The sequence below is a fragment of the Camelus ferus genome, chromosome 18 (assembly GCF_009834535.1).
Source record: "Camelus ferus isolate YT-003-E chromosome 18, BCGSAC_Cfer_1.0, whole genome shotgun sequence".
Classification (NCBI taxonomy): Eukaryota; Metazoa; Chordata; class Mammalia; order Artiodactyla; family Camelidae; genus Camelus; species Camelus ferus.
Genome location: NC_045713.1, coordinates 17,355,999 through 17,382,321, shown reverse-complemented (window position 1 = coordinate 17,382,321; position 26,323 = coordinate 17,355,999). Strand labels below are relative to the sequence as shown.

General features: G+C 40.3%; 1 protein-coding gene across 7 annotated transcripts in view; it reads left to right on the top strand.

The window, feature by feature from the left end:
• Positions 1-26,323, top strand: part of LOC102512548 (rab5 GDP/GTP exchange factor) — a 94,083-nt gene that overhangs the window by 59,697 nt on the left and 8,063 nt on the right. For 4 of the 7 annotated variants that reach the window (XM_032460341.1, XM_032460340.1, XM_032460338.1 and 1 more), the window contains exon 9: positions 23,722-23,898. In XM_032460341.1, coding sequence (XP_032316232.1) covers positions 23,722-23,898 — 177 coding nt within the window. Of the gene's footprint in view, positions 1-9,886; positions 10,151-10,440; positions 10,462-23,721; positions 23,899-26,323 lie in introns of those variants that run through there. The other 3 variants (XM_032460346.1, XM_032460345.1, XM_032460347.1) reach the window with 3 other exon arrangements.

The window sequence follows — 26,323 nt, the reverse complement described above, 5'->3', positions numbered from 1 at the left end:
GAAAATAGGACAAAATTATTCTCAGAGTATAAAAACAAAAGCTCCAAACCACTGCGCAATACAGAACCGTAATAGTACATATTAGCTCTTAAAAGGAGAAGTTTGTTCACAACATTGTAAAATGACTGTAACTCAATAAAAAAATGTTTTAAAAAATCTAAAAAAAAAAAAATTTGTTTTAAAAGTGACACAGCTGTCTCTAAACAGGGTTTCCCAGGCAACCTCTCCGTGGTTGCCAATACAGAACGCCACCTCTAGGGGTGGAAATCACCCTCTTGGAAGGTTCTGAGTCCTGCCCCTCTTTAAAAAATTAATGAGTTGTGTGCAGGGGTGGGTGTCTGGTTTAAATTTCCTCTACAGAAGTACGCACCTGCTGAACAGTTTCACTGCCAGAAGAAAACTGCTTGCTCCCTTAATAAAAAGTCAATGAAGCTGAAAGAAATCTAGTTTCTTGGATTTGGAGTGGCAGCCCGAGGACTGGTAAGCATTCTTAAATACGGAGGAATCTCCTCAAAGCACTAAGAGAGTCTGTCGTCAGAATTAAGCTGAAATTCTGGTGCCACCTGCTATGGGTGGTGGACAGGCGGAGTGCAGGAGGAGTCTGGTCATTTTCCTCTAATTTGGAAAGTCAGAGGGGTGGATGGACATGATCACTATTTCAAATGGAAACTTTCTCTTATTACTTTGTAAGTAACAGTGACTCATTCTGAAATGAGCTCCTTTTTTGTGTGTTTAGATGAACCAGACAGTAGGGGGCTGGACTAGATGGTCTGCAGAAGGTTCTTCCTTTAAACTATGTTAATTTTATGCCTTAAATATATGTCGAGCCCAGACTCCATGTAAAGAACAGTGCTAGAGGGACTGAAAAAGGCACGTGTCCCGGACTTCGCCTTCAGCCTATTTACAATCCAGTAGAAATGGGCAGCTGTAAAAATATGAAAAGTCAAATAGCTCAAGATTTAGTTGAGTTTAAGATACAATGGAAGTGATGAGGCACCAGGTGCGTGCTTAATTGCCCAGGGGAATAATCATAGTATCTCATATGTATTCAGCCCTTATGCACAAAGTACCATGTTAAGCAGTTAAAACGTGCTGCCTCTTTAATGTATCTAATAAATCTAGTCTACCAAGGAATAATAATAGGTAGCCTAAATTAGTGCTTTATTCATGCTAGACACCGTGCTAAGTGCTTTAAATAGAACAGTACATTTAACCTCCTCAGGTACCCTGCAGGTAAAGAGGATGCGGGGGCACAGAGATGTGAGTGTCTTGCTCGAGATCACAGAGCTGAAGTGGGAAGCCAGGATTCAAACCCAGCCCTGCTATCTCCAGGGTCCCCACTCTTTTTATTTTATTTTAAAATTTATATTGTGGTAACAACACTTAATATGAGCTCTATCCCCTAAACAACTTTCTTTTTTTTTTTTTTTTTTTTGGTAGTAGTTGGGTAAATAGGTTTATTTATTTAAAATTTAACATTGATGCAATAAACAGACCAAATCCAAATTTTCTAAATAATGTCTTTAATAGGTCTGTTTTTTTAAAATCCAGGTTCCTGTGCAGGATTAATCATTGCATTTAGTGGACATGTCTCTTAAGTCTCCTTTAATCTAGAACAATTGCCCAGCCTTAGTTGTTCATTTTTCCAGCTTGATTGAGGTATCATTAATTTTTAAATTTTTTGAGGTTTTTCAACTTTTCTTTTTTATTAATTTCTTTTTTTTAATTGAAATATAGTCAGTTTACAATGTGTCCATTTCTGGTGTACAGCATGATGCTTCAGTCATACATATACGTACATATATTCGTTTTCATATTCTTTTTCATTATAGGTTACTACAAGTGGTTTAGTTTAAAATGAGTGCAACCTGCAGGTTGCACTTGAGGGAAAGAATGGTTAGCACTCAGTGGTGGGACCAAAGTCATGGCACTCTGAGAGGCTGCATTTTCCAGTAAAAATTCCTTCCACTGAGCTGCGTCTCCTGTACGTGCAGAGCCAGGGCTGCTGCTATGAGAATTCCTGCCCATTGTGTGGATGTGCGGCCATGCGGCTGTGCAGCCATTCCCACTAGGCGTGGCCATGTGGTCTTGTGTCTGCTCAACTGCAAGTCCCATTTGACAGCACCACGTTACCATTCCAGGCAGCTCGCCAGCCCCTGTCGCTTCTCCTGGAATAGGATGCCTTTGAGGCAACCCTATGTGTACTTGGAGGCGTTTTTCATTACTATGTCTTTCCTCATTCAAAGTGGTTTCCACCTGGCCAGCCACACCTGGCCCAGCTCCTGACTGTCCCAGGGCTCTTTTGTTTGGGGCCAGCGCTGTTTCCTCCCCCAGACACATGGTTGCCACTGAGCACCAACTGCTTTCTTGTTTAGGAAATGAACAAGAAACTCCAAACTGTTGAGTCCTCCAGGGTAAGATCCACTGAGTAGTCCCTTCTAAATAGATTTTGGTTTCTTCTTCCAGTTTTATTGAGTTATGACAGACACACAGCACTGTGTAAGTTTACGGTCTACAGCATAATGATCTGACTTACACACATCAGGAAATGATGACCACAATAATTCTAGTGAACATTCATCTCCTTGTACAGATACAACAATAAAGAAATAGAGGTATTTTTTTCTTATGATGAGAACCCTTAGGATTCACTCTCAACTTTCATAGATAAAATACAGCAGTGTTAATTATATTTATGTTGTACATTACATCCGTAGGATTTATTTATCTTATACCTGGAAGTTTGTACTTTTTGACCATCTTCATCTAATTCTCCCTTCCCCTACCCCCTGCCTCTGCTAACCACAAATTCATCTCTTTTTTATTCTATGAGTTTGTTTGTTTTTGAAGTATAGTTGACCTACAACATAATGTTATTTCCTGGTACACAACATAGTGATTCAATATTTCTATATTTTTCAAAATGATCACCATGATAAATCTAGTTGCAATATGTCTCCGTACAAAGATATTACATAGTCATTGACTATATTCCCAAATACACTTTGGTTTGGGAATGCCACCATGCTTCTCATAACCATTCCTATGGCATCTCTGGCTTTTCAGTCTCAGGAAGATAGGCTCACCAAATTACGCCTAATTCTTTTCCTTTTGTCAGCGATTCAAATGTCCCAGTTGCCTGTCCACTTCCTCAAGGTTTTTCCACCCACAATGAGACAAAATAGCTATTTTTACACATAATCTTATGACAGATGAGACCTCCAGCAGATAACCTTCTACCTTTGTATTTTGGTGACTGTCTTAAGCCTACATCATCACAATTAATACCCACACAATTTTTTAAAATAAACTTTTTTAGAACAGTTTTGGGCTTACAGAGTGACCATGGAGTGTTCCTTCAGATCGTTATCCATTGGTATACTCTGGTATATATGTAACCAGGTAAACATTCCCCCAGGTCGCGTCCCCACAGAGATCCTCTATACTAACATATAGAGAGGAAGTGGGAACCCAAAGGCACAGCCACATTTGTCCTGTTTCAGATGGCCACCCAGTCAGACCTCCTACCTGGTCATCCACTGTGAGGACACAGACCATGCCCAGAAGTTCACTAGTTTTCATGTTCTCAGCTCACTTTTTAAGATTTGGTGGAATATACATAAAATTGACCATTTCCAAGTGTAGAGTTCAGTGGCATTCAGTAGATTCACAAAGTTGTGCAACCGTCACCACCACCCATATCTAGAACTTGCTCATCATCCCAAACAGAAACTCTGTCCCCATTAAACAGTAACTCCTCATCCCCCATGCCCCCACAGCCCCCAGGAGCCTCTATTCTACTTTCTGTCATAATGAATTTGCCTATTCCAGTGGCTTCATGGACGTGACATAATATGTGTTCTTTTGTGTCTGGCTTATTTCATTGATCATAAGGTTTTCAAGGTTCATCCGTGTCATAGCAGGTATCAGAAGTTCATTCCTTTTTAAGATTATATCCCATTGTATGTATGTACCGTTTCGTTTAGTCATCTGTTGGTGGACATTTAGGTTGTGTCACCTTCTGGCTCTTGCAAATACTGGTATGATGAACACTGGCAGAAAAGTATCTGTTTTCGTTCCTGCTTTCAAGTCTTTCGGGTGTGTACCTAGGAGTAGAATTACTGGGTTACGTGGTAATTCTGTGTTTAACTTTCTGAGGCCAAACTGTTTTCCACAGCGGTCAGATCACTTGTTGACTCTTTAAAAGAGGAGGAGGAGGTTTTGGCAAACAGGTACTTTGCCCCACAGACCTTCTGAGTCAGAGCTGAGAGGTCTATTTATTCTCTTGCTCTAAGCGTCCCACAGGCATGGAGAGTAAGATAGAGATTCCCTTTTACAATTTCTTTCCCTCCCCGTCAGCAGCGATCTCATCGTCTTCTGTCTGTCATTAATTTGAATCCATTTGTTCCCTCTGAAATTCTGATTGAGTAAGTGCAGAGAAGTAGAACGCTTCTGTCCGCTAGGCAACACAGCATTTCCAACAGTCAGCTCCAGCATAGCGGGGTGTGGGGAACGGATGATCAGGGCCTCCGATCCCTTAGGAATTCCTGCACTTAGGGCCAAATTCATGGACACGGTGTCTCGTGGTGGAGTAGTGCCAGCCTCTGGGGCCCTTAACTGTAGTTCTGGTTCAGAGACTACCAGATCCAGTTGTGACAAAGAAAACTGGGGTACAGCAGGGAAGACTCCTGTGTAAGTTGCTCTCTCATTCCTCCCCACCCCACATACACCCAGCCCCACCACAAGAGCAGAGCAGGTAAGGGAGATACCACCAAAGCGTACATTTTAAAAAACCCCATATTCCAATTTTTAACCAGACTTTGATCCCGCTCAGTAGCCTCCCCACAGTCCCCTGGATTAATTCCATTGCCCCTAAGGGGCTCATTTGTAGGCCAAGTCAGGACTGGAACTGCTCTGTCTCCAACAGAACTAGAAGAGTTATTTCTCCACCCCTGGCCGTGTCACCCATACAGGGTAGAAGGCCTTAGGAACCCAACCCACTGGGAATTGGGTCAAGAGACCCCAGCCTTGAGGGGTGGGTATAGCTCAGGTGGCAGAGCACATGCTTGCCATGCAGGAGGTTCTGGGTTCAATCCCCAGTAGCTCCTCTGAAAATAAATAAAGTTAATTATCCTCCCCCTCCAAAAAAAAAAAAAAAAAAAGAGAGACCCTGGCCTTTTTCTTTAAAATAAGAAATGTCGGTTATTTTAAAATTGGAAATAATCTCAATCTTAAGGAAAATTTGCAAGTAGGGGACAAGGAACTGCTGCCTTTATATTGAAAGTGGGCATTTCGGAATTTGATGCTATGTAGGCTCATTGGAACGTTTTCGTTCTGACATTTCTCCGAGTCTTGGGATTTTACTTCCTGGGAGCTTTGAGGAGACGTAGCTGTGGGAACCCAAGATTCCCGTAAAATTTCTATCAAGGTTTTAATGGCGCTCTGTCAATTTCCTCCTTTTTTAATTTCTGTTTAAAAATTAACTGTCTAAAGATGTCCACATGATTAGAGCCTATAAAGTTACTCACTTTCTTTTGATTTTCTTTCTTTTGTAAAGTCCGAATCTTTTCTTTTAAAACAGCCTTCTTGAGATATAATTCGTATACCATAGAATTCACCCAATTAAAGTGTACAATTCAATGGTTTTTAGTGTATTTACAGAGTTGCATAACCATTACCACAATCAATTTTTGCACATTATCATTCCCCCTCCTTTGGTTATCAGCCTCCAGTTGCCTCTCACCTCAGGCGACTGATAATCTGGTTTCTGTCTCCACAGATTTGCTTGTTCTGGACATTTCGTGTCAATGGAATCATATAATATGTGGTCTTTTGTTACTGACTTCTTTCATATAATATGTTTCCAACGTTCACCCATGTTATGGCGTGTATCAGTAGTTCCCTCCCCTTTATGGTTAAATAATGTTCCATCTCACGGATATAGCATCTTTTGTTTATCCATTCATCAGTTGATGAACTTTGGGCTGTTTCCACTTTGGGGCCATTACGATGCTGTTATGAACATTTGTGTACACATTTTTGTGTTGACCTAATTCTCTTGAGTCTCTCAGAGTGGAATTGCAGGCTCAAATATTAACCCTATGTTTAACTTCTTCAGGAACTGCCAGTCTGTTTTCCAAAGTGGCTACACCATCTAACTTTTTTTTTTCCTTCCAGTTTTGAAATTCCCTATGTGGTCCTTGGGATAAAGGATTTGTGACTGCCTCTTTTACATTCTCTTTTGGTCTCAGTAGCCAAGTCACGTATAGTGCCAATGCCGGTGGGATTTTTCTCGTTATAGTTTCGGTCATAGCCTGGGTGAGGAGCATCCCATGTGGGAGTCTGGTTCTGTAAGTGTGTGGATAGTCCAACCCTGCCTGCACCTGCAGGATTTCTGCAGCTTCAGTATGTGCTATTGACAAAGGGAGGGGCAGTAAAATTGCCCTTCTCTGGATATGTATGATGGGCCCTCCTGTTGATCCATTCTGTTAGTCTAGGGGCTTCTCCATGAAGCATCCTCACAGAAGTATTAGCCAACAGGATGTGGGGTAGCCCAAATATTCTCTCTCTGGTTAGTAGTGTTGAAAGCAGAGATACTGCCCCTTGTTCTAAAATTCTCAGGAGTCATTTTAACAAAGGTGTATCAGGATAACGTCTGTAATGATCTACAAAGTGACTCTATTCCTTCACTGAATAGTCCCTTATTTCCAGGGTGTCTTGCCCTCGCTCCACTGTCATCTCTCCCCACTTGAATTATCTTCTTAGTTGTCATGGGTCTCACAGGCTTAGCTGATCCATCAAAAATTATAGCTCAGCCAGAGGAGGCACAGCTCAACCCAGGGAGATTCTGAACTTGCTTTTGTTTTGCTATTGCTCAAAGCAGCAACCACAGAACTGAAGTTTTAGCTGACCTGACATTGGTTTGCAGTTTCCTTCTGATCCATTTTTCTTACTCCTGAAGTTCAGATTCTTTTGCTTCCAGATTTCCCTGGAAAGTTTTATTATTAAGGAGTATTTCATTTCAAAGTCTGTGCAACATGAAACCAAGGGTAACTTGTTCATTTTCATCCACTTTATCAGAATCAGCCCTTTTCTTTTAAAATAATGCCTTTGCCATATTTTGAGTGAAGAATGAGTTAGGGGTTTTTCAGTAAATCCTACTTCTGAAACCTACTGTATGAATGGTGGCAATGAAGAAGGGTTTAACAGGGTTAGGTTGCTCAGGAAGACTCACAGGACCCTAAATGACAATGTCCAATTTATTACAGAAAAAGATACTACATAGCAGCAGCATTAAAATAGGACATGCGTCACAGCCAAAGGCTGTCTCATAGCAAGAGGTCTGGAGAGACCAGGAGCAAGGGCTTGTTGTCCATCTTCTATAAGAGACAAGACAGAACTGACTTTCTCTCTTGGATCAGGAACCATCAACATGTGTAACTTGGCACCTTGGAACAGGGAGGCAAAATGGAGTCCCCCCCCCTTTTTTAAAAATATCTTGCTGGTCACATAGGCATAGTCCAGCTCGATTCCTCAAATGCAGAGCCCTTTGTGGGGTCTTGCTGAGACCAGGTGTAAGTCATCAGTCTGATTATTATCAATAAATAATGCTGAGAAGCTGACATAAACTACCCTGAAGGTCTTTGAAGCCATGGGTTACAAAGCAATACTGTTAATCAGTGTGTTGATCAGGGCTCAGTACCCTGTAACTTCCACAAAACAGCCAAGGTTAGTTCTGGTCCTACCAGTTAACTCTCACAGCACAGAACTTATCTTTGGATAGTGCTTTACAGTTTATGGAGTATCTGGAGGATTTTTACCAACTTGAATAAGCTAGTACTGGCACCTCCACCTTAGGAATGAAGAGCGTGAGGTTCAGAGTGTTTGTGACTTGCTCAAGGTGATACAGACAGTGAGTAGCAGAGCTAGGACTAGATCCCAAAGCCCACCTCCAACCAGAGCCTCCCCTTCTCCTTTCTGCTGTCCCACCCAGCAAACTATCTGCTTATCCTCAGTGAGTCCCTCATCATTATTACCAGTGACATCTTTTCCTGTCTGTTGGAATTCATATTTCTTTTATGAAATGTCTACTGTTCTTTCACTTATTCAACAAGCATTTATTGATTCTAATATTTCATCCAGTGTAAGATGTTCATTGATTCAATAACAGCTTTTCAGAAAAAAATTACATTGTGTATAAAAATAGTAAATTTTTTTTCTATTTGGACTTTGATGCACAGAATCGACAAAAGAGTTTATAAAATTAATTAAATTTTTTTTACTGCTTTTTAAAATTCTTTTTTAATGGAGGTGCTGAGGATTGAACCCAGGACCTCGTACACACTAAGCACTGCACTCTACATTTACATCCCCATAAAAGTTATTTTTAATTTATGACAGCATCCATTTATCCTGACACAATGACCCACTCATTGCTCTTCACCTTCACAATCCAAGTTTAAGTTTAATCCATAATCACCAAACTATTTAAATTAGCCTTGCCACTGGTAGTTGTTCACTACTTGCACTGGCATGTTTGTCAAAACCTCCACTTATAATTTGGATTGCTCTGACAACTTTAAGTTTGAGGGTATAATCTTGAGGATAGAAATTTTATCTTTGGTTTAATTACTTTCTGCTGGAAGTTAAGCAGCTTCTTTTGAAAGCCAGCTGAAAGCTATTAATCCCTTTGTCAAAAGATATGTTTTGGGTCTACTTCTTCTGACTCTTGAATGGCTTCACATCAACATCTAGGTCTGATCTATTTTAAGATAGTTGGCAACTTCTGCTGCCTTTGTCATGCATCTTCAGGACACTCGCCAACTTTCTAGTTCAATGGTGCATCATAGTGTAGTTTTAATTTTTATTAACTATTTAGTTGATACAAAATAAAAAATTTAAGTTATGCATAAAATATAAATAATAACAATTCAATAAACGGCTGTGTACCTATGACCCTTTTTAGGATAAAGAACTTTTCCATTACCTTTGAAATACCTTGTGTGTTTCCTTCCCAGTCCATCCTTTTAAAACTTAACATGAAGTTTGTGCATCTTTTCTCATGCTTTTTGTCAAGAGTTCTACCAATTATGTATACATGTCTAAACAATATGTCACTTAGATTAGCTTCTTTTGGAATTTTATATATTAGAATTATGCTGCAGTGTGTTATTTTGTGATTTGATTCCTGAGGTTGAGCCCCATTGTTATGTCAGCTGTTTTCAATTCTTTTCACTGCTCTTTTGTATTTGATTATATATGAATACACCTAAATCTATTTTTGCATTCGACTGTATGGGCACTTGTTTCTTCTCTCAGTTCTTAGCGATTACAAACAATGGTGCTATATACATTACTAGGTCTACTTGTGCCGACGTGCAAGTGCTTCTCCAGGGTAACATATTCTCCAGAAATGATGTATATCTTCAAGTTTACTGGACAATGCCAAATTTATTTTACAAAATTATTTAAAATAATTAAAACTTATTTTGTAACTTTGTACCAAATGGTACTTACATCCACAGTGATTAATACAGGAGTACAGAAACACACGCACACCATACACACGTACGCACGCACACACCCTGCACTCACACCCATCACACACTAAACACGAGCCCGGATTCACATACATGCACCGCCCACAGCCTTGTACAAAATGCACACTGACACACACAGATACACAAACGTGTACCACGCACACTCAACACACGGCATCTTTCTCTCAAACACACAAACCACGCCCTCACGCAAGCAGCCCACGTACTCACGCGCAAGCTCCCACAAGACCCAACCAGGAGGCGTGGTCTCTGTCGCCCGTGACCGAGGAGTCTTGTCCCGGCCGCGCCGCCGTCGGTTGCCAGGTGTCAGAGGTCAAGGCAGCGTTGGCGGTGGCGTTTTTTCTACCCGGAAACCACGGCTGCCGGACCCTGAGACGAGCCTGTGTCGCGGCGGCGGGAGCCGGATTGGCCTCTAGTCCTCGCGTCGGCCCCGCGGAGCCAGACGCTGCCGCCGGCGCGGCGGGGAGGATGGTGCCGAGCGGCCCCGGGCCCGCCGCGCGCCGCCGCGAGTGAGCTCCGAGCTGCCGCGGGCGTCCGCCGAGCAGCTGGCCCGGCTGGGCCCGGGGCGCGCCGCTGCCCACCGGGGCGGGGTGAGCTGGAGCGGGCGGGCCGGGGTCGGAGCTCAGCCGGGGCTGACCGCCGGGCCAGGAAGGGCCGTGCTTGCCGAGTTTGTTCCTCGCCTCTCGGGGCCGCAGCCCCCTCCCCAACTGTCGGTGGGGGTCGCCCCGCGTTGGCCCGGGTCTGGCCTGCGCCCATGGCCTCGGCCTGGTCGCTCGCCACCGGGGTTGTCCACTCGCGTCCCCGGAGCCAGGCTTCCTTGCCCGCCCTCGAGATGGCGAGACTTCTCACGTCTGGAGCTGAGGCCTGAATAATTTGGATTTGGCCTCCGGGGAACATTTTGGTAGTTTGCTGTTTTTGACTTTGGGTAGTGTTTGCGTTACTCCTCCGTTTGCAAATGATACACATCTCAGAAGGAAGATGGAAGGGAGAGACTTGCGTCTGTGCAGACATTTAGAATGAAATAGCGGTATTTGTGTGTGTGTGTGTGTAGCTCGGTAAATATCCAAGATAGGGTGAATTATTATCGTCACTCATGTTTTAGTAAAATATATTAAGGAGTGGCTTCAAGGTAATCTAGAGGCATGTAGTTCTATTTCCCTTGGTAGGCACTGTCAGAAATAAAACTAGGCCTGTTGTGCTGTTTCGAATTGTGTAAACACCCTAACCGATGGACAGCTGGTGAGGGGGCCTCTGTTGAAGAATCTGATGTCTGTAATTTAGTTTTCAACTAGCAGATTACAGCCTTCGCTGTGTTGAATGATGAGCTTCTTTGCGGTCTGATTCAAAGCAGGAAAGATTGTTGCTCCTTCTGAATTGCTACTTTCCTGCCTCAAAGGTGAGTCCGCTCTGGGAGTTAGAAGGAGGAAACACCCGAGGGTTGATGATGACTGGTAAATCTGTTTGTGCCTGTAGCACTCTTTTTGGCTGGCTCGGGGTATGAGCATTTTGTATCCATCCCATCTGTAGGTGAATGCGCCATCAGCTCTTGAATGGTCAGAGCATCTTCTGGATTCCTCATTTTATCTAAGGATTCTCGGAGGAAATAGACCTGTTGGGCAGCTAAGGTATACTTCATGATTGCAAGCCTGTTTTACTCTCTGGGAGTAAGGAGGCCTTGTGTTGAATTCCTAGTAAAGGTACAGGGAGAATTTTTGTGACCTAATTGAGGTGGACTGTAATCAGGACTGCCACTGGCATCTGGGTACAGAGATCACCAAATGCTGATTGAGCAAGCCTTCTCTTCTGGGGCTGTAGCTGCAGCTGCTGCAGGGCAGAAAGACAGACCTAAGTGCAAATATGGTTTCTACCCACCAGGAACTTAGAGAAAGCAATAGGCTATAAAGTGTGGCAGGACCTAATTGCCATATGGAGAGACCAGCTATTCAGGATTTTCTTACCGTTAGGATCAGAAAAGGCTTCCTAAAGGAAGTTACTTTTGAGGTGGACCTTGAAGAATCAGGAGGATTTGGGTGATTCAGAATTAGCTGGGAAATGAAAAACCTAGGGCCACTTGGTGGAAGGGCACCTAAACTGGGTAGCTGGGCAGTAGGTGCCTAGAAGGCAGCTGCTAATGTGTTAATTGCTTTTGTGAGACAGAAAATCGTATGCTTCCCAGCCTGGCTCCTGGTAGATTTCTGGGTACTAGAAATTGTTTTCACCGATGAAATTGAGAATTGTTTTCACTTGATGAGTTTGTCTTGTTCTGTTAAACAGCCAGTGGCACGAAGCAGTGCTTAACTAATTTTGAGGACAACGAAAAAGATGCTGATTGTAATTCCTGTCTGGTATTAACAATCAGGAAATAAACTTTGGTGTCTGCAAGTTGTTTCAGTGCCTGTGTTTAGTTTGCAGGAGTACAACTCTAGTTCCAAGTCTAACGCTCTGACTACAGCCAAGTGATAAATGGCAAATTAGCCATCTCCTGAGTGTTTTGAATGACACCTAGTTCATTTCACAGAGATGCTGTTAGTTTTTCTAACCCAGTTGTTGAAGAACATTCAAAGCTGTTCGATAGTATGCCATGTAATTGCTCTGGAACAGCATGATTAGTCTTAAGACCTCACTTTTCTTTAACCTTAGCTTTTCTTTAAACATGTTCAGGAGCATCTTAACTTTTTAATGTTTCATTTTGACTCTTCTTCCCTCTCTACCCATTGTTCTGTTTCCTTCTTGTTATAGACAAATGTTTGAAAAAGGGTGGTTCTAACAGGGATGGCAGGTCTGTGAGATGATTTTGTCAATATTAACATGCCACAGAATAACACTGCCATGTAAGAGGGCTTTAGAATTAAAAATTTTTTTTAAATATGGCATTCCAATTAAAATAAAAAAAGAAGAAAATGGAGGAAAGATAGAGTTTTTAGCAAATTGAATTTACGTTTAGGAATTGTTTTGATAAACGTGGAAATCCTTAAATAATCTTTCCCAGACACAAAATAAATTTGACCAGAGGTCTACAACTCTCTTTTGGTGTATAATTATATACCTAAGTCTAGTCCTGAGGACTATAGGACAACTTTTGGTTATGATAGTTTGCAAAGTATTGTCATTTGCTAGTTGGACTTTTGTGCTGTTTGTTTAAAAATACTGTTTTCAGAACATCTCTCAGTCTTTACACTGAGTTTGGATGTTATAATTTCATATTGAGCTTTTCGTGTTCATTTAATCTTGTCATCGCTCATGATTTTTCTTAAATATCTGTTAATTAACCTCCACATCATTAAATTTTAACATAGGGATACTTTTAATTTGGCTTTTAAGTAGGTCAATGATGAAAAAAATGAGAACAAAGAAATTATATTCAGTTTTGGGACTAAGATGAATTTGTTTGTTAGAGAGAGAGCATGTTGGAAGTTTCTGTAATTTTATATTATGACTTTGAAAATGGAGCAATGCATTAATTACTTACAAGTGAGTAGGAATACAGCCAAAGCTGAATTTTGGAAATAAGTCTAGTTACAGACATGAAATTATATCAGCCCATGTTATTCTTTCCTTTTATCTTAATATTTGAGTATCAATGTTGCCTATAATGCACATTTAGCAACTGAGACTTGAAATTACTTTCTGTTGTAATTTCTCTTTTGATCATTTAAATTTGTTTAGTTGTTGTGAAGTCTCTTGTGCACTATGAATTGTATCAGATTAAGAAACCAGAAACCATTGGCAGAAGATCCCATTCATCTTTGCTTTATACTCTGTTGAGAGTGCTGAGGTAGGAGTTGCCTTGCCAGAGATGGGAAATAAGTTAACCATTTTAAACTTCAGGAAAATCAATCTTAATTATGGTTTTATTGAAGTCAGTGACTAGATACACTTTATCCATGTCGTGAAATTTTTTGTTTTTCATTTCAACTTGGCATTTGACTTGAAACTGACTTACCAAGCCTGGGATTGCGATTGATGGCACAGTTTATGGGGTCAGATGAATTAAGTCAGTCTTAATTACTTACTGCCACTTATTTGTAGTATAACCTTGTATAAATTACGTAACCTCTTTTGATTGAGTTTCCTCTTTGTGAAGTGAGGATAGTAATGTCCACTTAGCGGTGCTGTGAGGCCTTGGTGCCCGGCACATGGCACATTTTAAATGGCAACTGTTAAAAAATGAGACTCTCTCACTCTTTCCTCATCCCCTAATGAGAGAGGTTTCTGCTTACATCACGATTAATATCTTGATTGCAAAATTGTGTGGATATTTTTCAGTGTTTACCTCATTTGAGGGAATCGACTCTTTATTCAAACCCATAGTGTTTACTGGGAGGCAGTGGAGCACTTAATGCACCGGCTCTGGAGACTGACAGGATTCAAATCCAGGTTCACTTACTCCTGTAGGATCTTGGGCAGGTTAGCTAACTTCCTTATGCCTGAACTTCCTCATCTGTAAAATATAGATGTTGTGAGGATCATATAAAATTTGTGCAAGACTCTTAGAACAGCGGGCCTCGCTCTCAAAAGGCAGTCATGGTAGATGTTACTGTTAAGCATCTTCCTGCTGCTGGGTACTGGCCCAGGTAGGAGGCAAGCAGAACCATCAGGGAGACGGGAGACCACAGGAGCAGGGTGCAGTGGGAGTTCAGTTTGGCTAAAGAAGGTGGTGTCGTGGGGCTGGAGCACGAGCTGCTGTTGAGAGACATTGAAGAGGTGGATGGATGGGGCTGGTGACTGGTAACGGTTCACTTGTAGGAGAGAGAGTCAAGAATGGCTGGCAGGGGTGCCTGGGAGAGCCCTGTGCCTTGTCTTATGAAGTGGAGCTGATTTGGAGACTTTGGGTAAGTGTTGGCCTTGGTGGTTCAAGGTGCCTGTGGGTCTTTGACAGAGTATTCCAGTAGGTAGATGTTTTGATTTGGATTGAGGAGGTAGGTAAAATTGATAGGAAGCTATGAGTGTGTCCACCTTGAGCAGAGGCCCAGCCAGAGCTCAGGGGGATCCCCAACTTGAAGAAGAGTGCAAAGGAGGGGCTGGCTAGACAAGTGAAAGGAGAGCCAGGAGAGGGGGGTCCTGGAAGCCGGGAGAAGGTGTAACTCTCGGTGTCCAATGCTGCGGGGAAGTAAGTTAAGGACCAAAACCCAGACTTTGGCTTTAGCACTGAGACCTTACTGGAGACCTTGACGTTTTCCTCAGTCTTCGTTGCTCCTCATTCACCTCTCTGAGGGTCTTTTCCGTCCACACTGGCTGCGTCGTGGCAGGGGAGGGAGGGTGATTTCTGCTTAGTACTGGGGTAGTTGGTTGCTGAGACGAGTTTCTTTGATACCAGCATGTGTCCTCATCTCTGCCTGAGTCTCAGATAATGTGGCATAGTATCCGTTAACGTTCTTATTAGGCTCAGTTTACAACCCCCGGCCTTAAAGCCCTTTGAATATCTCACACATCACAGGATATTTGAGAAATGCTACTTTAATTTTTACTTTCAAAATGGGCCTCTCTCCCACATCAAGGGGAGTTCCTGCCTTTCCCTCTTAGCACAAGACCAGTGTGTTTCCGGCGGTGGGCAGGGAAACGAACTTGCCTCTTGCATCCTCCCCTCTTAGTCTCCTCCCGTGTTCTTCCACCACTTCCATGACTCCTAGTTGTGTGAGAACTCTGAAAAGGGCATGACTTTATAGCAGAGCTTTAAGGAATTCCCATTTAGCCTCAGCTCGAAAATCCAGTTTTATAAGATGAATGATGCTTTTGTTGTTCGTGTGAAGTGAACTTTTTGATCTGGGTCACAAATAGTGGTTTAGTGTATCTTAAAGTAAGGTTGGAACTATTTAGGAAATACCATCTGGAAATGCGGAATCCCTGTCCTGTCCAAAGATTCTAGTTTTCTACTTGGACAAGTCACCGTGTGGTATAAAAGAAGGTGGGCTCTGGGGAGAGGGAGCGAGACGCTGGAAGGACTCATGTATCTGGCATGATGAATGTTAATTTCCTTTCTAAAAATATTATAATCAAGTTGCAAAATTACACATTTCTGCCTTCCCAGGTCCCTTGGGAGGCCTTCCTCTTTTACTAGCTCCTTTCTCTGCTTACAGATGTGTTGTTTCCGCATGTCTCTTGGCCGCACTGTCTCTCCTCCCTCTCATTTGAACCAGTGGTGTTTACGTCACCTCACTTTCCTCCTCCCTGTTATTACCTCCTTACCGTCAGATTTCTCCCCTGCCAGAGTACAGTTTCAGAGGTCACCAATGATCTTACCAGGTGGAGGATTAGGAGTGCGCAAGCTTGACTTCACGTGAGTACTTTCTGAAGCACAGAAAGGCTCAGAGAGCCTGTCTTTTCTTAACTCTTAGTGCTTGGTCATGTCTCAGCAATATTTGGCGATACCTTGTCCTTCTTCTCCCCTGCCTTGCTCCTCACCCTCCTGGGCACCCTTTTGGCTCGTGGCTCCCCTGTGCCCTCTCAGTCTTGGCCCTAATGGAGGAGTTCATGCTTGTCTGGAGACCTCTGTGCACTGCCCCAGGAGCATGCAGTACCCAGTTGTCCGGAGGAGTCTGGTCAGAATGTTCTTTCTCATTTTATTTTTGGTTTCTCAGAGATTCCTCTAAGTACAAATCACCACAAGTTAAGCTTTGGCTTTCTTTAGCACCAGGATGTGTTAGAAGACTCTCCTGTTTACTATTTATTTATTTTTCTAGGTGGGTTTAAGATATCACTCTTAAGTTCTTTTTTTCCCCTGTTTATTAATGAAAAGAATGATTGGAATTAAGATTTAATGAAGTTTTATTTTGACCACAAGACCAGCAGGATCAGTGGAAGATTATTTATAAATTTTATTGTTAGAAATTTATTACAGAGGAAATACGTATTCATGATGGAAATGTTTAAAAAAAAAAAAACAGAAAAACAAGGAAGACATATGTAATCTCACCAGCTAGAGATAACCACCATGGTTTACATTTGAGGATATGTATTTTCTTTTTTCCCCATATGGATGCTTGTGTATGTATACACGCTCTCATCCTTAAACGGGAAATAGCCTCATTTTATGTATTTTAGATCCTGTGTTTTTAATGGCTACATAGTTTTCCTACTGAGGGTATATTACACTTTTTTTCCCTGCTGTTGTTGGATATCTAGTTTTCCATTTTTTATTGTTTAAACACTCCTGAGATTACTATCTTAGTAGTTAAGTCTTAGCTTTCAGCAGTGGGTGTTTTCTCAGAATTACAGAGGTAAAGTGTGCTAGGTTTTAATGCTGTTAGTATGATGACCACGTTGGTCTCTAGGAGGTTTATAACAGCCTCTCCCTCCCCTTTTTAGGATCTACTAACTTGTGGGTTGCTTGAGGTAACTCAGTGATAATCTTAATATCACCTTTTGCTCACTTAAGTTGCAACCTGATGTTTCGTGTTGTTATTGAACTAGTCTCAGAGCTCTAGGTGCTGAGTTGATGGGCTGTAATCGTGTGCTCTCACACACTTGTGAAGTTGTCTTTTGGCTGTGTTTGTGTACCTTAAATCCCTGTACTTTCCAGAGAGGCAGCTTCACAGCCCTGGTCATTTCATCTGTATCATGGTGGACGTCTGATTGGAGCTGGGGTGGATATAGGGGAGGGGGGTCAGATACTGTGCTTTCTCTATATCCATCTTTCTTCTCCCCATAGAGCTTAACTGATTTTTTTAATTAAAAGTGACATTTACCGTTGAGAAGATTACAGAAATTTTCTTGTAAGTTCTTTTCAGGGGAAATAAATTTGCTTAGCTCTTGTTAATTTCATATTTTGAAAATACTTGTGAATAGTGGAAAGGAATTTTAAGTTTATGAAATATTTGGACTTTTAATAGTTTTATTCAAAAACCAAAAATGCTTTCGCTTTTTAAGTGAATACAGTTGGCCTCCTCAGAACGTTCTCTAATTAAATTGGCTTATGTTGACGTTGCTTGCTAATTTGTGGGGATTTAGGTTGAGATATACAGATGTTTACATTCTAGTGTGACATGGTTTTAATGACTGTTAGTTTTCTCTGAAAGTTAATTTAATTCAGATTTTTCTGTTTTTCTAGATGTTTCAAAATTGTAGTTCCAGGTGGTGAATAGTTCCTACTTATTTTATATACCATTCAGGTTTAGTTGTCTTTATTAATAAATGGAACTCTGATTTACTGTTGATATTTTTGTTTCTGAATCCTATTAATTGTTTTTATTTTCAATTGATATATAGTTGATTTACAATATTGTATTTGTTTCAAGTATACAACATAGTGATTCAGTACTTTCATAGATTACACTTCATTTAAAGTTCTTACAAAACAATGACTGTATTCCCTGTGCTGTATATTACATCTTTGTAGCTTATTTATTTTATACATAGTAGCTTGTACTCTTAACCCTCTACCCCTATCTTGGGAGCATGTTTTCATATGCTTATTTGCCATCTGAAAAATCTTCTTTGTTGAAATGTCTGTTAAGGTCTTTGGCTAATTTTTAAATTGTGTTGTTTTCTTACTGTTGAGGTTTAATAGTTCTTTGTATATTTTGGATAACAGTCCTTTATCAGATGTCTTTTGCAAATATTTTCTCCCAATCTGCGCTTGTCTTCTCTTTCTCTTAAGAGTGTCTTTTGTAGAGCAGAAATTCTTAATTTTAATGAAGTCCAGCTTATCAATTCCTTCTTTCATGGATGGTGCCTTTGGTGTCCTATCTAAAAAGAAATCACCAAATTCAAGGTCATCTAGGTTTTCTGCAGTCTTCTCTTCTAGGAGTTTTATAGTTTTACATTTACAGTCAGGTCTGTGATCCATTTTGAGTTTATTTTTGTCACGAGTGTAAGGTCTGTGTCTAGATTCGTGTTTTTCATGTGTGCATGTCCTATTGTTACAGCACTGTTTGTTGAAAGACTTGTCTTTGCTTCATTGTATTGACTTTGCTGCTTTGTCAAAGATCAGCTGACTACTTTTATGTTGATCTATTTCTGGGTTCTCTGTTATGTTTCATTGATCTATTTGTTCTTTTGCCAAAACCACACTGCCTTGATTACTTTATCTTTGTAGTAAGCCTTGAATCAAATAGAGTCAGTTCTCCAACTTTGTTCTTCAGTATTATCTATTGTGGTTCTTTTACCTCTCCATATAAACTTTAGAATAAGTTTGTCAATATCCACGAAATAACTTGCTGGGATTTTGATTGGGTTTGTGTTTAATCTGTGGGTCAAGTTGGGAGAAACTGACATCTTGGCATATTGAATCTTTCTATCTATGAACGTGAAATATCTCTCTATTTATTTAGTTCTTTGATTTTGTTCTTGAGAGTTTTTTAGTTTTCCTCATACAGATCTTATACGTATTTGTTGGATTTATACCTAAGTATTTATTTTGGGAGGGTGCTAATATAAATGATACTATATTTTTAATTACAAACTCAGCTTGTTCCTTCCTGGTATATAGGAAAGCAGTAGGCTTTTGTTTATTGTATATTAGCCTTGTATCGTGCAGTCTTGCTGTAATCACTTTCTAGATTATTTTTTAGTTTGTGTTTTAAGTCTGGATTCACTTGATTCATTCATTTAATAAGCTTACGTTTTTAAATCACCTATTTTGTGCCTAGATATTGATAATGAAGAGACATTAAGATGTTGTAGCTGTGCTTCAGAGGCATGGTAAGATGTATACACAGGCAGCTGTGGTAGGGTATTTCATTCTGTGTAAGAAATTTGCAGAATACAGTGGGTGCATAAGAGTGAAAGTGGCCACTTCTCCCCGAGGGGCTGATGGGGGTGGGAAAAGTTTCATACATTAGGTGACCCCTGAGCCGAGTCTTAAAAGAGGGGAGTTGAAATAGTGGAATGTGGTTCATGATGGTCAGGAGGACCAGTGGACTCAAAAGCCTGAAGCTGTAATATTGCCTAGTATGTTCTGGGAATTGCAAGCAATTAGTCAAACCACGGAGCAGTAGACAAGGCCTAGTTTATGGTAGGTTGCCGTTATAAGGCACTTGGACTTTATCCCTTGGTCATTTGAAGCTCTGAGATAATCCAGCAGTAACATAATTAGATTTACATTTGGAAAAGTCACTCTGACAGCACAGGGAGGGTGGATCACTTGACTGATAGAAGGAAGATCCAGTTGAGACTCTTAGCAGTAGTTGCAAAAGAAGATGATGAGGGCCTGAGCTAAGGGGAGTAGCAGAGGAGTGAGGAAAGGAAGAGCCAGAAGTAAGAGATGTTAAAGAAGTAGAGTCTTTAGCACATAGTAGTTGCTTGGATATGAGGTATAAGGCAGAAGTAGTCTGGGGTGTTTTCAGAGTTCTAGATTGAGATGGGGAATACAGGAGGAAGAGTCAGATTGGGCAGGAGAGAAGATCAGCTCAGTTTTGGAACATGTTGCAGAATATCTAAGTGTGGGCATATGTAGTGGGCGCTTGGATGTAAAGGTCTTAGGGCTGTAGAGCCATGTGGAGGGCTGATTCAATGATCAGTCTCTGTCATCTTAACAAGAAGATGGGGCAGAGTGAGTAGACCTGAGGTATATTTTGGAAAGAAACTCGACAAGATTTGCTGATGGATTAGATTGGTGGTAGTGGTGAGGGAAAGTAGTACAGCTGAAGAAGGAATGTGTTGAGGGAATTTTATATTCTGAAATGCTCCCATTAAAGAAGAATAAAAAATCTGAGATAGGATCCCAACTGAAGAAGTTAGAAGAAGCAAACTGAGTTAACCCAAAGAAAACAGATGGAGAAGAATAATTTTTAAAAATATGTAGAAATTACTGAGAAAGAAATTATCTAGATAGAATCTATAAAACCAAATACTGGTTCTTTGAAAACATGAATGTAATACAGCTCTGATAAGACTGATTAAAAGGAGAGAGGAGAAGACAAACACAAAAACATTTGTAATGAGAAAGAACAGGGCACAAGTAAAAATTGAACAAATCACAAAATACTGTGCCAGAAATTTTAAAAACCAATATGAAATGGGCAATTTCCTAGAATAATTTATCTTATCAAAATTGACCCAGTAGAAATAGAAAACATAGTCTTACTTTTAAAACATAAGTAAATAGCTAAAACAACCTACCAAAATACAAAACCAAACAAAAATGTGAGGAGTCCAGGTGGTTTTCAGGTCAAGGTCTCTCAGGCTTCCCAGAAGTAAAAGCAAATGTCTTATACACATTGTTCTAGAAAACAGATGAACATATTCAATTAATCTTACGATACTAGAATGACTTAGTTATACTAGTCAAGGAGTATATACAGTCAAGGAGAGTGTAATAATGGCCTATAACTTTTTTTATCTCACCTATGAATGGATGTGGAAATTCAGAATAAAGTTGAGCAAACGTAAGTCAGCAATATAGTTTTTTTAAAGTCATAATTGTATTGTTAATCCAATGAATGCAAATATGAGTCAGCATGAAAAAAATCAGTTAACGTAGTCCATGTTAACAGATTAAAGGAGAAAAATCAATTGTTCTGAGGTTGCAGATAAAGCGTTCATTAAAATGTAACACTGGTTTATACTGAAATTCTCTTTGCAAACTTGAAATAGAAGTGTACTTTCTTAACCTGGTGAGGGATTTCTTTGAGAAACCTTTAACATATACTATATTTAATAGTGAAGTGTTAGAAGCACTTCCTTTAAAGCCAGGAGTGAGTCTAGTATTCCTACGGTTGCCACTTCTATTCATCATTTCACCAGAGGTTCCAGTCAAAGTAGTAAGAAAAAGAAAAAAAAAATGAAATAAGGGTTGTAAAGAAGCACTATTGCTTGCAACGTGACTTTCAAGAGAAACTACAAACAAGCTAATTATAATTTAAAAGATTTCAGCAAAGTATCTGGAATTAAGATCAATATACAAAAGTCTGTTGCTGTTGTATGAACTAGTAACAATGGAAATGTCATTTTAAGAAGATACTATCAATTATAATTGCATAAATTGGCATGTCTTTGACTCTATCCAATAAGATGCACAAGAGAAAATTTTAAAAAATTACTGAAAAAGAAAGGTGGACCCAAATAAATGATTACTGCTAAAGGGTTTGGAGTTTCTTAGGAGATGATGAAAAAGTTTGAAAATTGATTATAGTGTGATGGTTGTCCAATTCTGTGGATTGAATTGCATGCTTTAAATGGGTGAATTGTATGGTATGTGAATTGTATATTAGTAAAACTGTTTAAAAAAAGTAAGAATCTTTTGTATGGCAAAAGGTACCATAAAAAAAGATGCCATATTAAAGAAAATCCACAGACTTGGAGTAGATATATATAACTTTAAAAAGATTAGAAAAGGCTCAGTGTTTAGAATATCAAAAGAACTTTTAAACACTAATAAGACAGACAAGCATCCTACTGGTACATGGCCAAAGATTCACCTAGGAATAACCTAAATGGCTGATAAAGAAGTGAAGCGATGGTCTGTTTCAGGGAGATGTAATTTAAGATAATGATGAGATACAGTTTCACACCGCTCTTATTGGTCCAGATCAACAAGATTATTGTAGAGTAGCAAGTGTTGGCATGAAATTTGGGAGACGGAGCGAGCTCTTTCCTTGCAGCGGGTAGTGTAAACTGGCACAACTTCCTTGGAGAGCGATCTGACATTACAAAGTCAAGTTGCAGATGGTGACTACTCGGTGGCTGCGTTGTGTCAGAACCACTCTCGTGCCAGCTGTGGTGCCCTTTGTGAATGAAGCGGTGGGAGGAACCCAGTGAGGCTCCTCAGCCTGAGGTAGCTGTGATACAGTGGCAGCCTGTAGAGCAGTTAAATCTGATGGCCTGGGTCACCCAAGATGGACCTCAGGAACAGAGTGCTGAGTCGAAGACTCTTGTGAAAACAGGCGAGTTCACAGCCTGGCTTATTGCAAGTGGTGGTTTATTTGTTCTTAGGGGCTGTTGATGCATCTTTTTCTCTCTGAAATTTAAAAGCTGGCATCAGTTTTTTTTTTTAATTGCTTTTTTTTTTTTTTAGTGTTATTGTCTGACTATATATGTAAGAGCTCATTATGTGCCAGGTACTGGTCTAGGGGCCAGGGGCTGGGGCTGTAGCAGTGAACAAGACTGGCAGTATCTCTGCTCTCATGGAGCTCACAAATGAGGGGGTGATAGACTGTAAACAAACAGAAATTTAACTGTACTCTTGACTGGAACCAAACTGTGAAGGAAGTAAAGCAGGGTGCTGGGAGACCAGGGGCTGAGGGTGGTCAGGGGAGGCCTCTCTGAGGAGCTGACTACTGAGCAGAGACCTGTATTTTAAGAAGAGCAAGCATGTGGAAACTTGGGGGGGAAAAGCAGTTCAAGCAGAGGTAAAAGCCTTCAGGTCAGACATGTTCATAAATTCCAAGAAGAATAAAATATTTAGAAATAAATTTAGCAAAAGAAGTGCAAACATACACTTTGAAAACTACAAAATATTTCTTGAAATAAATTTAAAAAAACGTAAATAAATGGAAAGGCATCCCAGGTTCATGGACTGGAAGACAGTAATTTTAAGATGGCCGTACACCCCAGACTGATCTGTGGGTTCAGTGTAATCGCTGTCGGTGTCCCAGCTGACTTCCTTGCAGGAACTGACAAGCTAATCCTGAAAAATAACAAGACCATTGTGGCCAGAGCCCAGTGAGTGAGGAGGGGATGTTGGTAGAGATGTAGTCATTGAGCTTGGCGGGCCTTGATAAGAGTCTCACCCCAGGTCCAATAGGAAGCCTAAGGAGGGCTGTAAGCCGGGGGGTGGTAAAATTCAGTAGGTACTGAGTGTCCTCTCTGCCAGGTGCTGGGATGGGCATGAGTATGGTGGTGAACAGGACAGAATGTTGAAGAAATAGAATTCAGCTCTTTGGTGGTAGAAAATGAGAGCATTTTCTATTTTTGTACATGTATTTGTGTCATATTGCTGACCTACTTAAACATTTTCTTAAGTAATAGGGAAGTAACAAATATTCATTGAAGAATAATTAGAAAATTCAAAAGGAAAGAATGTCTATTTTTCAGGATCTTACCACTCGGAAATAATGACAGTTAACATTTAGTGTTTTTTCCTTCTAGTCTTTCAAACGGTTTTATGGTCAAACAGTTCTCAGGTTCAATAATGAATGACCTTGTCATCCTCCAATATCATTAAAGAGAGTCAGCTTTTCTTTTGGCAAGCCAGTCTGTGAGTCTTCTGATTAATCCCTTTCAGGTGGAGCTGGTCAGAATAATGTTCAGCATCAACCCCCTGGAGAACCTGAAGCTGTACATCAGCAGCCGGCCTCCCCTGGTGGTCTTCATGATCAGTGTGAGCGCCATGGCAATAGCTTTCCTGACCTTGGGCTATTTCTTCAAAATCAAGGAGATCAAGTCACCAGAAATGGCAGAGGTATAGTATATCCTAAGTGCTCCTCTCCAGCCTCCTCAAACTCAGACTCAGGAGTTTACAGAGTGGGAAAACATCTTTTGGCCCTCCACACGCCTTTCTTTGGAGACTTTTATCCCGGTGACAGAGTAGTATTTTTTTCAGAATTATTTGTCTTCCATCTTGCTGTGACTGACTTGTTAGGAAATAACCTAGTCAGATAGTTACTGATTTAAATAATGCTATCAGTTTCAGTTAGACTGTTTCAGCAATGGAATGTATTTTGGGAAGTGTATTTGTAAAATGTTTGTGTCAAGAAGATTGAGAACTAACTTCTTTGCTATTCATACTAAATTAGCTAATTATAATTTTTTAAACCTGTAAACATTTGTTACTTTAAAGCCACACATCATCATGGAGTTTGATCAGCCATACTGATAGATTTTTCCTTGGATAAGAAAGGGTTCTAAAGAAATTAGAAAGCAAGATCTTATCTCCAAATGTATTTGTCTTTTTCTTATCAAGGAAAACTTCAGTTATGTACAAAGTTATAATAAAGACTTTAGATTATTTTTGCGGGGGCGGGGGAGTTGGAGTTAATTAGGTTTATTTATTTGTTTTTAATGAAGGTACCGGGGATTGAACCCAGGGCCTCTTGCATGCTGAGTATGTGTTTTACCACTTAAGCTATACCCTCCCTCCCCTTTAAAAAAGACTTTAAAAGATATGTGTTTTTGCATATCGGAAAACAATACAAAGTTAATAATCTTGTTTAACAGAGGTGAATGAATACCTATGAATAAGTTTATTTTATGTGTTAGAAATTATGCTGAATTAATGGTATGGTGAATTTACTAGTGGTTAAGTTTCTTTTAGGACAGATTCATTCCCGCCTTAGTAGATTCCTTGAGTACCTTCTTTTATACTTTTTCTTCTTGGGTGTGCTTGTTGGTGCGAGTGGGAATGAGGGTAGGGGTAGGGATTGCATTATTGTTGCGTTGTGTGTCCCTTGTGATGGAGAAGAGAGTTCTGCTCAGTGTAATGGGGCTTGTGGCTTTCTCTTGTGCCTTGTGGCATTCTAGATCATAGGTGATTCTGGCAAGAGGGACCCCCTTCCCACATGAACTTTCTAACACAAAGTAACAAGTTTTAGTTATTTCTCCCATGAAACCCTTCCAAAGAGTTTCTTACCAAGAAACCGACAGGCTGGCTTCATTCTCCTTCTTTTCTGACCCTGCCTGAATCTTTAAAGATTGTGCAAACAGGCTGTACCTGCATTAGGGCTGGAAATGAAATTGTAGTCACAACCAAAATTCTGCAGCATTCTGATATTGCTTTCCTGCAGAGCTCAAGTCTACAATGAACACTTGGCCAAGGCCAATGGTTAAGATGTAGCCTGAATATTTAGCCCTTAATAATCAAAACATTGGCTTTGGCCAACTGTTAAAAGTGGACTCGAGCTGTGCAGGAGAGCAGAGCTGCAGGCTGCTGCAGAGCTTTGATTATGATTAATTTAGTGTTTTCAAACGAGGATCCTAGGTATATGGGAAAAGTTTGGGTCTGTGAATCAGAAAACTTAATTCTAAGTTTGCCTTCACCTCAGCTGAAATTGGAGAGTCCTTAATTCGCTCTGCATCTCCATTTCCTCATGTGTGGAATATGAAGGGGTGAGACTAGAATGTTTACTTTCAGCCCTAATGTTTGTGAATGGTCTGAGTTTTTAGGTGTTAGGGAGAGTATAATTTGATACACCTGGTTGTCATCTTAATAAATACCAAATAAATATAAATTAAGGTTATAAAGTTAGACTTGACTGCTTGGGGATGCTCAGACAGCATTTTTTAATCAATGTTAGAGATATTAAAAGTGTAACTTGGGTCTGTCTTCACATCTGGCAACTTTTTGTAGATACTGTTGCTTGGGAGAAAGCAGCTGTATGTAATGGCCTAGGTTGATACGTTGTTGCTATTTTAGCCTGAGCTCATCTTTGGGTTTCTGCTAAAATTAAAACAGACCCTGGTGGGTATTTCACTATGTTGGTATCAGTTTAAAACTGCTTATGATTTAAACCATCGATATAGATATTAAGAGCAGCCTGAAAACATCTCTTTGTCTCCCTTTTGAAATAGTTCCTGTTCTAAAGTGGCATCCAAAATCCATGACGAGAGGGAAAAAGTACCACATGAGTGCTGGTATTTACTGCAGTTTCACATTCTCCAGAGAGAAAGCAAGGTGTATAAAACTGACCCTTTGAGAAATTATTTTACGACAGCCTTAATTTAAAAAAATTAACTAATTGTAACTGCTAAATGAGTTTGGATTAATGCTTTTAATGTTTCACTACTTTTGTTCAAGCTTTCAAATTTAATCTGAGGCTAGATCATTTTCTATAAGTATAACACACTTTTTTTTTAACGTATTTTCATGAGTAAGTTGGTTTAATCTTACA